The 17,520-nt window shown below is 42.3% G+C and overlaps 1 protein-coding gene across 11 annotated transcripts in view; it reads left to right on the top strand.

The window, feature by feature from the left end:
- LOC147029875 (inositol 1,4,5-triphosphate receptor associated 2-like) overlaps positions 1-17,520 on the top strand; it is a 261,910-nt gene that overhangs the window by 17,305 nt on the left and 227,085 nt on the right. For 6 of the 11 annotated variants that reach the window (XM_085873330.1, XM_085873335.1, XM_085873336.1 and 3 more), the window contains exons 2-3: positions 13,891-13,978; positions 14,237-14,426. In XM_085873330.1, coding sequence (XP_085729456.1) covers positions 13,936-13,978; positions 14,237-14,426 — 233 coding nt within the window. In that variant the 5' untranslated portion in view covers positions 13,891-13,935. Of the gene's footprint in view, positions 1-13,890; positions 13,979-14,236; positions 14,427-17,520 lie in introns of those variants that run through there. The other 5 variants (XM_085873334.1, XM_085873333.1, XM_085873331.1 and 2 more) reach the window with 2 other exon arrangements.

The raw sequence follows: 17,520 nt of genomic DNA, 5'->3' as shown, positions 1-17,520 counted from the left end.
TCCACTGGGGGAGGCGGTCAAGTGTAAATATCCTGTGAATAGTGTCGTTGAGGCTTCGAGTAGGAATGTAAAGTATAAGTGTTGTGTTTTTGTGGAACCTTTTGTTTCCCCTCCCCAGATCACTGGAAGAGTGCTGGGCAAGAGCAATGATCCAGAAGATGGAGTGCAACTTCGCTCAGTGCTCTCATGTGATAAAAATAAAAAATAAAAAAATAAAAAAACGAATGATTGTTTAGGTGAGGATAAGGTCATAAGGGGGTAGTACATTAAGCAGGATAGGTAAGTTAGCTGCGACTCGCTGCCCATTGCCCCTCCTACTTTATTTTGTTAGGTTAATTAGGTGTGTCAGTAAGTGTTCAGGCTGGTACGGTAGCGCCTGTGATATACCTTGCAGGAGCTGCGGTACCAGAGGAGGGGGCAGTGTTACGTTTGAGGGGGGGGTATGCATTCAAAGGGTAATTCGGATGTTTAATTAGGTATGCCATGCTGTTCGAGTTTACCAGGATCTCGATGTAATAAGTAGCAATTCAGTGGTGATAAGTTGTCTAGTAAATGTTCATTTCTTCAAGGGGGAAATGATAAATGTCACTTAATTAGATAGGGACACGGGATTGGGTAAGTGTTTCTGCGTAAACCCCTTTTGGTATTCTCTGAAGACTGGCCGTGACGTCACAGGACAGTGCAGCGGATGGCTCCACCCCGTGATCACGATTGGCGGAAGGCGATGGCGGTGGGCCAATAAACGGCTCGATTGGAAGTGACGAGGACAGGAGGATAAAAAGGTTCTGTTCGGGGTCGAAAAGGAAGAGGAAGAAGATTACAACAAAAAAAAGATCGTGTTTTTTTGGTGGGGAGGCTGTTGCGCGGGGAGCATCCTTGTTGTTGTGCTGAGTCGATCGTGTTCTTGATCGTTTCTTGGAGCCTTGCTGAGCCTCGTGCCTCACCTTGGTTGGCTCTGGGGTTCTGCTGACTCGGAGTACGGGGTCGAACGGCGGGCGGACCTGCCTCCCTCTCCTGCTCGCAACTTGGCGCCAGAACTGGTTCCCTGGTGGCCGTGAGCAGACTTGGGCCAAGACCAGGAGGTCGACAGCACCACGGTTTCTCCTGCCCCCCCTGACGAGAGCAAGGCCAGCTCGTCCGACGCCGATCCAGGGACAGTTGCGTCCACGCCATGGTCCAGCCTGACCACCACAAATAGCTACGTTTTGTGTGTGTGTGTGTGTGTGTGTGTGTGTGTGTGTGTGTGTGTGTGTGTGTGTGCTTGGCGCCTTAGAAGGTTTGAGATCTCTATATTCATTGGAATTGTCTGTGTTTTCCCCACGCCCGATCCCACACCATTCCGTCGAATCGCCCCGGATCCCTCTTCTTGCCGAGTCTTGTTATTTCTGGTAATAATAAAAACAAATAAACATCATCAACTCAGTGAAAAGTGACTCGTGCCACCTTCCTCGTCCCGTTTGCGGTGGAGCGATTAGAACCGCCATGTTTGGGTTATAAATAAATAAACCGCCTCCATCGTTTCGGCTCATTCTACGTTGGCGGGACTGTTCAAGTCCCGTGGACGTCACAATACGTTTAAATAAAATGTTTAATGAAATAGTTTAAAATGTACTAAAACGTTTAAATAAAATGTTTAATGAAATAGGTTTAAAAATGTAATTTAAAAAATATAATTAAAATGCAGAAATTTAAACAAAACTTAGTGCTAAATATATTTTTCTTGCCAACGAATATGATTAATGAATAATCGTGTGAAAAACACATGTGTCTAATATGAATCAAAATCATAATAAAAATTACAGAACGCTTTGATCATTGACCCTGATAAATTGGCAGTATCACAGGCCGCATTGTAATGTAAACTTAATATGGCACCGCGGGCCGCATAAATCCATCTAAGGGGCCCCATGTGGCCCGCGGTCCGCAGGTTGGAGACCCCTGGTCTTGACGCTCTCATACATTGGACAAATGTTCGGCAGATGCAGTTTAACATAAAGAAATGTAAGATGATTGGGATGGGTAATGTAAGGTGCTGGGAGAGGGAGATGGATAAGAATGCTAAAAATAGGGATTACATAATGCAAGGTGGCAATCATGGAGTGTTTCACACAGTAGAATGACCTGTGTATGGTAACAGATATGGTGGAGGGGAAAGGGGGGGAGGGGGGTTGGAGACTGAACAGTGCCAGACAGCTATCATTAAAACTAATGGATTATCAGGTTGTATTCACAAGAGGCATGAATTTCAAATCAAAAGGAGTGTTAACTGCACAGTATATATTGTTACGAATTTGCCGCCCGCTCAGCGTGCGAATGACCGCGTCTAACCAATAGCGGTCGCTTCGCTCACCGAACGGACAATTCAGTCGCGACTTTCCGGAACAATGCCGAAAACCAGTCACCGGTGTGCTCCAAGCGCACACCACGGCCTAGTCAATATTCTACCCGTGCACGACGGTCAATCGCCGAATTGTCGATATACCTAATTATTCGCGTGGGGAGCCTACCGAGAGACCGTACCTCAGCGAGGTCTGCTTGGACACGAACCACTTAAGCGGTTCGTTCCGTTCTGGGATAACTGAGCGGTGTATTATCGCGAGACCTCGCTGGACCCAATTCTTTTATCGGCTATTAAAGAGCCCGCTACCATTCCGAAATGCAAAACGGCGGTTCAATGGGGAAAGAGGACACAACGAACGGGTGACATTTAAACCAGCACATTTATTATTTACACGTATACAATCAAGCAATAAATTGGCGGGAAGGGACAAGACGCGAGCAAGACAAAGCACTACAACCGTCTATTATTTATTATTCACAAGCACTAACACAGTTCTACTTGCGGACATGGCGCCACAACATTCACACAAATAAACAAGAAAGACCCCCTCAAAGACAAGGGGGTCAGACTGGGCCCGTAGGCCTTTATAACGTGGAGCTTGGTGGACCGAAGGAGTTCCACGAGACCGTTGCAGGTTACCTCCACCCTCGTGGTGCCTCGATGGGGCGACCCGCGATGCCCCGTCCCCACGGCAGCTAGCGTAGCCGCGGTTGAGCCCAGGCTTTGCCAAGCGGCCGGGTGATTCGGGCCTCAGCCGGCGACGCATTGAGAGGAACGAATGGGTCTTGTTGCTCTTCCAAAGTTGATGCTCTTTGTAAGAACCCGTCCGTTCCTCAGCATTGCTCGGACTGTCCTGAAGCCCGATCACCTCAGACCGTTTGGCGCTGGCTGGCGAGCTCTCTCCGGCTCTCTCCACATGAACGCGCAGGTCTGCGCGGCACAGCAGGCTTAGCCATCCTCGCGTCTCCTCCGCTCTCCTGGACTTCTCCCCCGACTGTTTTCTCCAGGCTTCAGGCTTCCACTCGGCTCCAGATTGCACCGACTGACTCCGGACTCCACCGACTCTCAACTGCGAACTGGCGCTCCGCTCGCTCTTATATCATGTCCGAGAGACGAGATCTGACCTCCGCTCTTCGACCTTCGACTCCCACAGGCCCCGCCCCGTTCTCGCTTTTGATCCGAATTCCGAGGCGAAGCTTCCACAGAGTGGACTTGCGTGAGATCACCAAACTTGCTCGGAGAGCAGACGTGCGCGAGATCACCAAACTTGCTCGGAGAGCAAACCCCCGCGTGTGCCTGCAGCGATGCCGTTTGATGCGGACTCGCTGCGGCTGGTGCAAAGATGGCGTCGCTTCGGGGATGAAGGTGAGGCGATGTAATTCGAGTTGGTCTATTGGGGGAGATACGGTTTAGGAGATGGTGGGGAGATGTCGTTGTTATGAAGGCGGTGTGGAGAGGGTGGTTGGTGGTTGACATGGTGGTTGGTGGGTGGCGTGGAGAAGGTAGTTGGTGGTTGGTGGGTGGCGTGGAGAAGGTGGTTGGTGGTGGTTGGTGGGTGGTGGTTGGTGGGTGGTGTTGTGGTTGGTCCAAAATAACGATAGTAAAGAAAAACGGCTAACTCAAAGATCACAGCCCTGTCCACATGGATAAATTCCATTAGACAATGGTGGGGAAATCTGGACACTGAACTAAGGACCTATATGGTGTTCTGCGAATTTTCACAGCCGTAACAATATATATATTTTTGTATACATTGTCGATGGTTGTATAAGAGCGAGCACACAAAACATATAGCAAGGTGAGCAGGAGAAGGGGTAGTGGGAGAGGTGCAAGCACAAAACAGTGGGGAACAGACATTAGGAGATCTGTGGTCGGGAGAGGGATGAGGAGGGATGCATGGGATAAACCAAATGGACACTACAGGAACTTGCAGGAAGGAAAACAGGGAATTTGAATGAGGTGGGTTTGGGGTTGATTAACAGGGGTAGAAAGATCAAGGTTTTGGATGGGGGAAGATATGAGATGGTGGTGAACAGCTGTTTTGAAGCCCTGGAGGGAAGAGTGGAACTGAAGAGAGCATGGGATTTTGTTCCAGAGGTGGGGAAAAAAGAGAAATGAAGAAATGAAAATGAAGGTGAAGGTGAGCAGTTAGTTTTGATTTTGGCATTTTTAGTCCATGAGGCCGAGCCCAAAATTTTGGTCATTGGTACCAAACAAGTGCCCTGTTCTCGTCAAGTTTTTTTTTTGTAAAGATGGGTCCCCTGAGGTATCAAAATCACTTGATAGCAAGGAAATATCGGTAGCTTATATCGTGTAATGGCACTGTTTATACGTGACCCCCTCTTGCACAAAATCGAAGATTTTCGATAATTTTTATACACCATGGATTTGAGTTCGGAGCGTTTTTTTCCTGTTAATATACTTTAATGTGCATAATCTATATTTCAAAAGAAAGCTCATAGAGTATAGTTTATAGTTGTATAAACATAAGAAGAAAATAAAAACACTCACAGACACCCGGCATGAAATACTGTGGACCCCTTGATGCGAAACAAATGTTTTTCTTCACTTTGAAAAAATGTGTCTTCCAACATGTAGACCGACATTAGAAACTTCAACTCGGGCACTATAATAACAGTACCTTGAATACATCTTAATATAATTTGAACCTTGTCAATAAATGACACCTTACATATATAGGAAACAAATTCGATCATAGAAAATATGTAATTATGTGCTTTCGACATCAAGTTGATCATTTGGTCCAGATTTCAAATGTCGCAGCTGAAACAGCAACACAGAAATAAAATATAAGGCATGTTATAAGACAAACACATTATTATTGTTGTTCAAACACAATAATGAAAGTACACAATCTTGGAATATTTGAACTAATAGTCTTCAGTTTCATAATCATCTTCGCTGCTCAACTCCATTTCGCTGTCTGTACCGTCGTTCATTGGTTGGTTTTCACATGGGCTCAAACTACAAATGTCAGAACACTTCAATCCATTTGCAGCACAGGGACATTGAGGAACTCGACAGGACTTCCGACATTTGCAGGACAGCATCTCAAGAACAGCGTCGAGGGCCGGTGCACCATCCATCCAGTCTACGGCTAAGTGTCTGTCATCACCATCGCCAACGAATTTCCAGCCATAGCCTGCAGGATTGGGCGTCTTGGGATCGTTCATCAAACTCTGTCTCCAAATTGCGGTTTGATAATTTGCTCGCCGTGCATGTTTTCCAAGACAATCTGCACATGGCGGTAGCTGGTAGGACTCTTTCTCACCTTTCTTTGCACAAAATAGTTTGCACCGAAACTCGTTGACTGAAGCATCTCCAGATGTAGCATCATACATAGCACAAACAAAACGTTCCAATCGAGCTTGAAGAGAAGACGAAAGACTCCACTGTTGGCCAAGCTCCTTAAAGAGACTCTGGAAATTCTGATTTGCTTTGACCAGTTTGAATGCTTTCATTTTCCCACAACGTGCGAAGGCACTGACGGAGTCGCAACCAGTGAAAGCGTGCAATCCAATAACTGCCTCTGAGACATCAGATCCATTCATGTTGACAACTGCTGTAATGTCTATGTAATGTGTGCGAGTTTTAGTCCCACATTTCTGATAAAGAGGAGCAGTAATTTGTGCACAGAACGCCATGCTCAAAAGGAAGACATCTGTGTCGTCCGCCACAAAGATTACAACTGCACTTCCGGTGTCACTTGCGTGTTTTCCATGAAGCAGTACCCTCGTGTCTGCTTATTCTTGCTGGCAGCAAAGCTCCGGTACATCTTCAACTGCTGAGTCAGTAATTTTGATGCACTTTTCCTTTGAAGTTACAAACATATGCTTTGACTGCAATAATGACCTTGAATGTGGTTGTTGCCATTCCTGAAACAGAAATTCAATGAGTTCAGTCTTGTTGTCACGACTCTGCAGATAACTTCTCCACTGACGGACAATTTGTTGGGAAGTTATATTCTTGAACTGTATGCCTGGATTCTTGCTTCGTCTCGCTCTTTCGTGGTGTTTTATGCTGTGTGGTTGATACACATCAAACACGATGTCAATCCTAGTACTGTGTGCACCTTCTCTAATTGCAGAAAGAACCAAGGTGTTTGCAATGTCTCCAAATGTTTTCTGGTCCCCCTTCATCTTTTGAACCAAAACCATGCCATCAATAATCGTGGCTGATGGTGTGGGAATGTTCTCTGCTTGTGCATATTTTTGTAATGCTCTGGCCAACACAGCTTTTTTTGTCTTCCTGATACTCCCATCTTCACAGGCGAGAGACCATGGCAGTGGACCTAGGGGATGTGTCAGGTCATCTTTCATTTCCAGGTTCTTTCTTGTTTGTGCAATGAGTACCATTTGCCCAAACAACTTTCGGTCTGCTTTCAGAATCATTTCTTTTCCATTTGAAGAAACTTTCTTCTGCTTCTTGGTCATATCTGAAAAGGTCTTGAGCCTCAGCTTAGGCAATGGATCATGAAACTTCACAACTGGTGGACTTGATTCGAGTCTTTCATACTTAAAGCTCTGATAAGCTGCCTCACCATGCTTTTCTGCTTCCAGCAACTGTGTGGCAATCTGCCTTGTTGCAGCAGCAGCTGTAGACAGACTGACTAGTTCTTATTGATTTTCTTCAAAGGGATTAACCCAGCATTGACAGCCAGTTCATCCTTTTTAATTCTGCTGTTCTGTAACTCTCCATGTCCATGATCAGATTTGCCTGTGACTAACACGTCTCGGAGATGACGCAAGAAGGATGACCGGTATTCTGCTGTCAGGAAGAACCGACTCACTGCACCAGGTTTAAGACTATACTTGCACACTCCTCCCGCAACTTTTGTGTCACGATTGGCTGTCTCTTCAATTGTCTGGTCCAAGGGTATCTTAGCAAAGGGGTTCTTTTCTCCTAGTTGGACAGAAAACTCTCCTTCAAGGAAGTGTTGAAGCAATTCTGGATGGTCATTTCTGAGCTGGGACATTTCAGCATAGTATACTGGAAGGTACCGGGCATAATTCTGTCGGTCATAGGCAAAGCAGCAGACAATCATGCCACGAACTGCAGCCATGTGCAAATTCCAATCACCTTCTCTGGAAGAGCGAATTAGGGCCAGCAATACTCCCCCAACCATGTCAAAGTATGACATCCATAACGCTGAAAGAGGTCCATTGGTGTGCCGTAGATGTTCACAATATTTCTCAGTGTTCCATCATCTGAAAGAACAATTCATGATTCAGCGTCTTCATATTTGGAACTTTGACGAGAAGTGTCCAGAAGATCACTCAGTAATTCCAATAACTGATCGATCTGGTTCATCTGTGTAGGTTGTTGTTCCTTCAGCCATAGCAGAAATCCCGCCCATAGCAATCTGAAAAGGGCCTCATATATGTATTTGTGCGTTCGGAGAGACCTGTTGTACTGTCTGCCTGCCATGACACTCGTTACAGACCCCTTTGCCACTATTCCTGCCTCAATGCAAAGGTCATGCAGGCCTGCATCCTCAAAACGTTTTCCAAGTATTCCCAGAAAGTTGCAGACCATATGAAAAGAGCCGAGGCAAAGAATTACTCCGGGATATTGACATCTGTGTTTCCACAGAACTTCTGCCACTTTGGAATAAAGGGCCTGGTCGAATACCAGTACAACCTCTTGAAGATGTAGGCTTTCTTTTACCTTCATTGACCTGTTCAAAATCTCAGCTGCTGTCGCCATGCTGGTTGCTGGAAAATTGATAGGGTGAAGATAGCCTATGTTGTGCTGATGAACTGTCTGGTCCTGTCTCATAATGATGTTGATTCCTGTCCATCCTGGAATAATTTGGTTTTCCGGGTGCATTTGTCGTAGAAGAATCCAGATCAAGTCCTTTCTGTGGATGGATTTTTGAGGAAGAGCGTGGTATTCTTCAGCAACTGTTTTGCTTCCAGGTCCTTCTCTTTTCCCAGTGTTATAAATTGGAAGCTGTTGTTCTTCATATTTGATGGAACGTTGCTTTTTCTTTTCTATTACAGGTCGTGCCGATTCCAGCTTAGGACCATACACCTTTTGTTGGACAATGATGCCATTGACCCTGTGGCTTGTTCCTGCTCCTGTTGCAGTTTCCTCGAGGAAATCTATATTGTCCCAAACGAGAGCGGATTATATGTAGGGGTTAACACAATCAGGAAGTGGGATAGAATCATCTGAGGATGAGGCTATTTTCTGAAGGCTCAAGGCAGTGTCGTTTTCCTCGAGAACAGTATATGAATCTCCATGCCCAAGTTTGTTCATTATGTGGATGATTTCCGAGTTTCCTGTCAGTGTTTTCACTGCATTTGATAGCAAGATGTGCTTCGGTGGTTTCACACGACCACAGGTGACACTGTAGACCAGATCTTGGCCATATGAATCCACTTACAGTTGAATTTTCTGCGAGGCACTGATAGCTTGGTTCACCTGAAAGGACACACGTTATGAAGATTTGCAGAAGTTCTGGTAATCGGAAGCCACTCCAGTTCACCAAAGCAGGCGTGAAAGGCGACACTTAATCCTGGCGGATCTCTTTTATGGAAGATCAAATTATTTGGCGAGCTTTGATAACAACAAAAGAATCACCAGATGTTACTGCTGTAAGGGTTTCTATCTTGTCCTTGAGCTTCTGGTTCTCTTTCACAAGTTCGTAGATTGTGAGAGTGTGAGGGAATATGAGTGTTTTCCCTTTATCATCTTTACAGAAATGTAAAATATCTGCAAATTCCTTTTCAATATTTCGTCAAATATGCTTCTTGGTGGATTCTTTGGTCATGGTGATCCCTGTGTTTGACATCACCTCAACGACTATTGCTGTGAGATCAATCATCTTTAATACACGAGGATTCGTGAATAAATCATCACGGATAAATGTGTAGAGCGATTCGTTCGCATGTCTTTCAGCCTCGTTGTACAGGCAGTCTTCTTTGGCATCAGGAGACACATCAGTTGTTGCAGTTTCACCGCCTTTATTAGTGTACATGCGGTAACATGAGTGGTGGTAATGTGCCTGAGCGGCAACTCAGTCTCTTGATGCAACTGCTAAGATCTTCGGGCCACTCTTTTGCATTGCGCACCCCCGTGTTCTCTTATCGCATCGCAGCTCTGTGCACTGTACAATTGATTCTCTTGTTATTGATGTTTTTTTTTATACTTTTCTCTTTCACAGAATATGCATTTTGTTTTGTAAACCCTTGCTGTTGAAGGCTTTGACCTGGGAAGATGTTTACTGCTACCAAATACTGTGGTTTCACCATCATCACGCCTTTCTCGATGTTTTTCTAAGAGCTGAAGGTCGCGTTTCAATGTAAAGCGTGACCGACACTGTCTACGGTAAACTATGTCAGGCACTTGTCCTTCTGATAGATTTTGAGCTTTCTCCACCAATGGGGCATGCTGCCGTACACATGCAGCATTTAGCAATGTCTGCCATGATGAAACATCTTTTGGTGAAGTGAGCGGAGCTTGGGAATCTTCTTCTGGATAATAGATAACACAAAAAGGTTTAGATCTTTTGCTTGGGGGCGAATCTGTTTGAAAAGCGGTCTGTGAGGGCCCTTCACCACTGTTAGAGGATTGCATGGCTATTATTCTTTATGCTTGATTGGGATACCTGAAATAAAGCAACAACAATCATTTGTTATAATGAAAACAAACGCAACTTATTGCATGAGTGCAGTCTCAAATTACTACATGAAGCAAAAAATTGCATTGCAACAGTACAGATTTTTGCATTTCAAGCCCACAGACAGACTAAGGAATGAACGATTTTGAATAAATGCTATAATATGATTTGATATATCAGAAAAAACATAATATATTTCTATCCACCACCAGTACAATATTTAAAAATGTTCAGGGATAAGGCCACAACTCAAAACGATGGAGTGAATCATCACTTATAATCCAAACTGTAAGGAATTCCCTGTATAGATTACCAGACAAGTGATGGCCAAGTCCTGGTAGGCCTATTGAGTATCAAATTTCATCAATAGATGGATCAGCCACTGAATACTAACACCTATACTAAATATTCTTTAACATAACACAAGAAACTAATATCGCTTTTTTATTTTGATGTATTCCACTTGTTTTGCTGCATGACAAGGAAGGGTTTGATTACATCCAGTATGGTTTTAATGGAATCCTTATATATATATATATATATATATATATATATATATATATATATATATATATATATATATATATATATATATATATATATATATGTATGTAGACAACAAAATCACTCCTTTATGTGGACTATTTCCAAAGTTATGACACTTTTTGTATTTGCGGAATGTTGGATTTTACATTTTGAAAGAGTTTAAATTTACTTTATCGATTTCAAGTAGTGTATATAACATCATAGTAACGAAATATGCAGCAACATATGCATATTCTGCCATTTGGATTAAAATTTCTCAAATATTGAAAAACGACAGGAATTCAGCGTCGGTCATTTTGAATTTGGCTAATTAAACGCTTCAGCTACTCTGTTTTGCTTGCTATCATGCATTTCCACAACATAGAGGTCATAAGCTTTCCAATGATACCAAACACAACCGGGCACTAATTTGGTACTGACAAAGTGGTCGGCCTCATGGACTATTTCGCCAGAAGAGATTGAACAGAGTGGGATTGAACAAAGAATGGGATTGAACAGAGTGAGGGAGTTTATTCCAAAGGTGGGGTAAAAAGAGGAATGAAAGAGTGAAGGTGAGCAGTGATTCGTGATTTTGGTAGTTTTACCAGAAGGGGGTTGTTGGCAGACCTTGAGCGCCCTGCGGAAATATGGTGGGGACAAATTGCAGACACAGCAGGGGGGCGAGACCGGAGAGGAGACTGTAGAAGACAGAAAGACTACCGGCCTACCTGTGGTGAGAGAGTGAAAGGCCCAAAGACTCAGCCTCATCGCGGGAGATGCCAATGATCCGAAATGCCTTCGTTTTCACAGTGTGAAGCCGAGAAAGGTGGGAGGCAGGAGCACCAACCCAGAGGGGAGAGCAGTACTCCATCAGGCGGCGGATGAAAGCTTTGTATGTGGTCAGGAGCTCAGGTGGACTGAGGAAGGACTTTGCACGACGGAGGATTCCCATCCGGCAACTGGCTTTGGAGGCCAGGTTGGAAATGTGGCTTTCCCAGGAAATATAATGGCAAACAGTGAGACCCAGAAGCTTGAAAGAAAGGACTTCTTCCAGTGGATTGTTGAGAAAGCGGATGGGGGAAGGGGGAGTTGGCCAAACGGTCCTTTCGGAGAGACATAGGGAGAGTGCGAGATTTGTCCGGATTGAAAGACATGTTCCACGTGTTGGACCAGTTTGTGATTTTTATCCAGATCTGCAGTGAGCAAAGAAGCTGCTGCTTGCTGGTCTGAGGGATGACTGATGGTACAGCAGAGGGTGGAGTCATCAAAGAGATAGAGGATTTTCCAGAGTCTGAGAGATCGTTGATGAAAACCAGAAAAAGAACAGGGCCCAGAACACTCCCTTGAGGAACTCCAGCCTGGACAGGAAGAGGGGATGAAAGAACTCCATTTAGGGCCACACGTTGGCTGCGACAGGAGAGGAAGTCTGTGAGCCATGAGGGGAGATGGCCTTGGATACCATCGGAAGAGAGTTTGATGAGCAGGGCAGGGTGCCAGACCGTGTCAAAAGTACGCGATATGTCTTGGGATATGGCCCTGATCTCATATCTGGCAATGAGGATCTCCATCCATTGTTGGGAGAGCAGAAGCAGCATATCCAGGGTCGAGTGACCGGGTCTGAAACCAAATTGATGATCAGAAATCAGGCCATTGGAGAAGAGGAAGGATTTAATGTCTGATGCGATGATGGATTCCATAACCTTGCTGATGATTGGGAGAAGGCTGATTGGTCTGGAGTTGCAGGGATCTGTTTTTGCACCTTTTTATGCAGGGCAGTAATGTTTGCTGATTTTCAAGAAGATGGCAGATGACCTTGAGCAAATGAGAGGGTGAATAGAACAGAGAGAGGGGGAGCAAGCGTTGAGGAGCAGGTTTTGAGGTAAGGGAGGGGATGGAGGGGGAACTTACACCAGAAACGGACTTAACTTGATGCCACCAGGATTTGGCGGAAGGAGACAGGTTTAAGAATTCAGTCTTGAGACAAGAACGATGTTCTTGCCTGGCTTTCCTGAGGGTAGACTCACTTGTTCCGAGTTTTTTTTTGAAGGAACTGAGATTGCTAAATTGTAATTTAGTGTGGCTGAACATATCTCCTCAAGGTGAAACATTTTAGGTTTTGTGTTGCATTGATAGGGTGGATCTGCATCCACACCTTAACCACAATCTCATCTGCTTGTTCTTGTCACTAATCCAACTCATCTAACAAGTTTTGTCATAAACCGTCCACAACTCTTGAAATAATGTGCTATATATCATTTTTAGCCCAATCCCTTTATGGTGAAAAATCACTTAAAAATAAAAATAAATTCTCATATCCAGATCTGGATCTTCACCAAAATTGAATTAATTCGTCCTTGTCATGCACCCAACATGTCCACCAAGTTTTGTCTGAATCTGTCCATAACTTTTTGAAATATCCTGCTTACAAACAAACAGGGGTGAATACATAAACCTCTGTCCACCTTTGATGGTGGAGGTAAATGTATTAAAAACTAAAGTTCACAACAACTTACCCCATGCAGTGTTCAAGGATTTAGTTCAATTGAAAGTAGAATGGTACTCAGTTGAGCGCATATCTCACAAATGCTGAACAGTTAAATTTTGTATCCTTTTGATAGGCTGAATCTGCATCCGGACCCGACCCAAAATCGAATCGGCTTGTTCTTGTCACCTCCCCAACTCGTACCTCAAGTTTTGTCATAATCCATCCAAAACCTTTTGAAATATTGTGCTGTTTATATCATTTTGGCCCTATTTCTCCATGGTGAAGAATCGCTCAAAGATCTGGATCTTCACCAACATCGAAGCAATTCTTCCTTGTCACACACCCAACCTGTCCACTAAGTTTAGTCCAAATCCTTCCATAACTTTTTGAGATATCTTTCTCACAGATAGACAAACAAACAGACTGGTGAAAACATAACCTCCGCCCACCTTTGGTGGCAGAGGTAATAAAATAACGATGTTAAAGATCGTATAAAAAAAAAATTCTGGAAGTGAGACAAGAGGGGTGGGAGTGGGAAGGACAAAACAGTGGGGAACTGAGACATTAGGAGACCTTTGATGTAGTGCCTTATACTGTTATACACCACTTTGTATAACTTGACAAAACACTGAAAAACTTGTTTTTTGGAAGCAAACAAGAAGGTGACTTGTGTTCTCGTGTTCAAGTATATGATTCAAGTGAAATCAAATAATGATTTACAAGGTCATATACAAAAATTAATTCCAGAAGTTTACCACCATTGATGCAATGTCGATTACACCACCTTTTCTAACATGTTACTTTAGTTTTTGTGCATGTTGTTTGTGTCCTTTATGACTTGCTTAAAACTAGAAAGTGTCCTGTTTGTCATGATTTTATATTTTTGTTTGACAGACAGGCAGAGTAGAAAAATATAATCTCATCCCTCTTTGCACATGCATGATCGGGACAAATTCAGATCCTAAATGCTGCTCAGTTACAGGTTCGTTTTCTGATTCATGTTCCAATTTGTGCTCAAAAATTACATTGTTCCTCGATCATAAACTGACGTTTGTAGATGGACAGAAAGACAGAAGTGAAGCAATTATTTAATCCCGCTTTTTGCTTCGCATGCAAAGGGTAAAAATTGCATCGTTGCTGCTGGAGTTCTTTTTTGTACTTTCCATTGTGGCAGTACTTTCCTGGATGCGGTTCTTTTTTCAGATAACTCGTCTCTGCCTGTCATTCTTTTTCTTTGAAGGTATTTTACATGATATGGAAAGTACACGTCGACACAATCCTGTGCAGAGTATCTGCCGGAGGATTCGAGCTGTTCACTCTCGCACATTCAGCACTGGTCATGGAGAGGAGTCTCTGCATGAGTGCCAAGACTTACAGACACCATCACATGCCTGTGGCACTGATGCTACTCAATGCACACCCCGTACCAGGTATTGCACAGACCACAAACCACTCGCCTGGTTTTATAATGCTGCGCTTGTCCTCTTCATCACTTGCATAAAATATTGAAGTCTATTTTATGATTGTCGGATCTTCCACTGTTTTCTTGTGTTTGAGTTTATTACGATTATTGTGACTTTTTGGTTCAGCTCTAATAGAAGAGATTAAAATGTCATGGAAGAAGATCTTCCATCATGCCTTTTACCTGCTGATGTTGAAATACAGAAAGGACTAATGTTATGGAAAGCTGTTGACGACTAACATCACAGAAAATACCACATTCAAAATGCATCTATTTAGGCCGTTGTATGCATAGGGCAATTTTTTGCAACTTTTGCAACTTTTTTTCACGGCATTCCCATGTCACGAAACACAAAGATATCGCTTTCTTTTTGCCTGAGGATGCAGTGGGAGGGAAATGTAAGAGCAACTTTTTTGCAACTTTTCCATTATATGCGCAACTTCTGGCGTTAATCACACTTGAGTGGCGAAAACTGCCAAATGCTCGGCCGTGTGGTGGCGAGCTTGCGTGAAGCGGCGATTAAAAACAACATTTTGATCGAGCATCACCTGTGTATTGAATGAACTGACTTCCTGTCATGTGTTGCTCTGGTGTTCCTGATTGCTATCAAGTTGTTATAGCTTACCTCCTTTTCCTTAAATATCGATTTTAATCTCCATTATAAGGACGTCAGTTTTCCTTGCCAATTACGCCCAAGGAAGCTGCTTCGTCTATTGCAAAAGTACGAGCCTATGCAGCAGAATTTCCAACTGAGTTCGCAGTAACTTCTGGAAACAGTTTGTTCTGCAAGCTATGTTCTACAGTCATGTGCCACGAACGACGTTCCAGTGCTCTGAAACATTGCGACCGTATCGGTCGAATCTGATCGGTTGAATTTTGTTCTACTCTTGAGCGACGCTGCGTGCTGCATGACTGCTGCTGGATGCCTCCTCAAGCAAATTTACCCTCGACTATTCCATGTAATGTTTACTGCGTATCGACTTCATAAGTGCGCCGAGAAGGTTCGAGCCCACTTCTCTGACATCGATATCTGATTGCCATGAGTAGGGTGAGTATACTGATTCTGGCTCACTTTTCCCCATGTAAGTGAATGGGGGATTTTCAGCGATTCATATTTTTTTCCCTAAAAAATAAACCCCCTTTTTAGCCCAAGGTATATTTATTTGTCTCCCCTTTTAACCAAGGGGCACTCTATTCAAATAACCAATGCAACAAGATAAAGATTTGTTCAAGTAGCAAAGTAGTAATGTGATTTTTTTAAAGGTGATTCTGAAGAAATATCTGAAATATGGAAGCCTTGGGGCACTCTTTTTCAAATAACCAATGCATATTGTTGAGCTCACTCATTGAACCGATAAAGATTTGTTCATTCTCAAATTCCTTCAATAGTTTCATTTTCTTCACACAATAATCCCCATATAAAATATTTTAAAATAAAACATTTGAATCTTTATATTTTTCAAGATACCCCTTTTGTGTCATTATGAAACGATATACTTCTCTCATTGATCTCATCTGACCACCCCCTGAGTTGCATATCATTTTGAGATTGTAGTAAATTATTTTTCCATTGTTCAATTGATAACCATCAACATTTTCAGTCCATTCAAGGATGTTAATTATTTTCTTTACATCCTCAAACTTATTGGTTTTTAAATTGATTCGCTTATTTGTTTTATTTACTTTTGTTTTGGTTATTTTTTTTAATAAGACTTATTTGATATTTTTCACATTCATGATGTTTTCCATTTCTATACCAAGACTGAGATTTTCTCCACTCTTTAGTTTGATTAATACTTGGTTCGACCATTTATATATTGTGAAAAATGCAGCGGTAGCCCTTAAAAACCCTAACCCATCTTCCCATCGTTAAAACTTGTGTCCATATGGAGCACAATCTATTCTATTCACTCTATCATACAATATCCATATGGAACACAATCTATTCCATTATCTAAAATAAATCTCTTATCATCAAAGGCTCCTAATGCCTTTTTATTTACTTCTTCACTATATATCTTATGTTTATAACTTCTTATTGTATTCATTTTCCTATATTCTTCTTTCTTATTCATCAAACAATTATAATAATTTCTAAAAGTTATTGATTTCTTTATTACATATTTCTTTATTCCCTTTAACCTTTTATCAATCTGATCACCATACTTTTAAGCATATGCCTTTGCTCTCAATCCAATAAACTCACTCATTACTTTTCCACCCAACTCATCCTTAAACTTACCAATAACCTTTTCATTCTTTTTTGAAAATAACTCTCTCTTCTTACGAAAATTACTTGTATCATATACGCCAATATTTTTCTTCATACCTTCATGAACATCATCAGTTTTTATATCTACAATAAAACTATCAGTGTCCATAAACAACAATGAAACGTTTTCACCATACTCTTTCTTTAAGTCATTATACAAATAATCATACATCAATATCTTTGATAAATCAAGAACTGCTGTTCCAATATGAATTGGTTTATCCATGACAATACTTTCCTTTTTCATATGAATAGCAGAAAAGTTCTCTGAAAAAACCTCTTCTCTCTCAAAACTTGGTTCATTTATCAATCTCGAAGCTTCTTTCCAAGATGTTGCGAATCTAATGTTTTGTCTGTTTCTAACATTTTCCATAGTCTTTCCAAATGCAGCATTATTCATTAATTTATAAAAGCCCCCTTCAAATTTTACTTTTGTATTTGCTCTCATATCTGTATTGAATTTAATATACTTTTCCATCCAAGGACTTTGTTTAAATTTTAAAACTCTATGAATTTTAGCTACTCTCAACCCAGCAGATAAATATTGTCTCAAGTTCCTTTGATGCAAAGATATCCCTCTTTATCATAGAATGTTGTAAATAACTTTTCTGTTGATTTACCTTTAATATTAAAACTTTTATGATAATCACTTAACCATTCTTTCTTTGGGGTTTCTTTCTCACAAGCAAAAGGAAGGTCTTTATGCTTATTATGAAGATCACTCGGGTACCTCAAATCAACTTCAAAATAATAACCTTCTTCTTCCTCATTCAATTCCTCTTGAGAAGAA

The sequence above is a fragment of the Eptatretus burgeri genome, chromosome 3 (genome assembly GCF_056783735.1).
Source record: "Eptatretus burgeri isolate ZD-2024b chromosome 3, Ebu_testis_v1, whole genome shotgun sequence".
NCBI classification, from domain to species: domain Eukaryota; kingdom Metazoa; phylum Chordata; class Myxini; order Myxiniformes; family Myxinidae; genus Eptatretus; species Eptatretus burgeri.
Note: the sequence above shows the minus strand (reverse complement) of the source record. Positions and strands in the feature narration are given on the sequence as shown.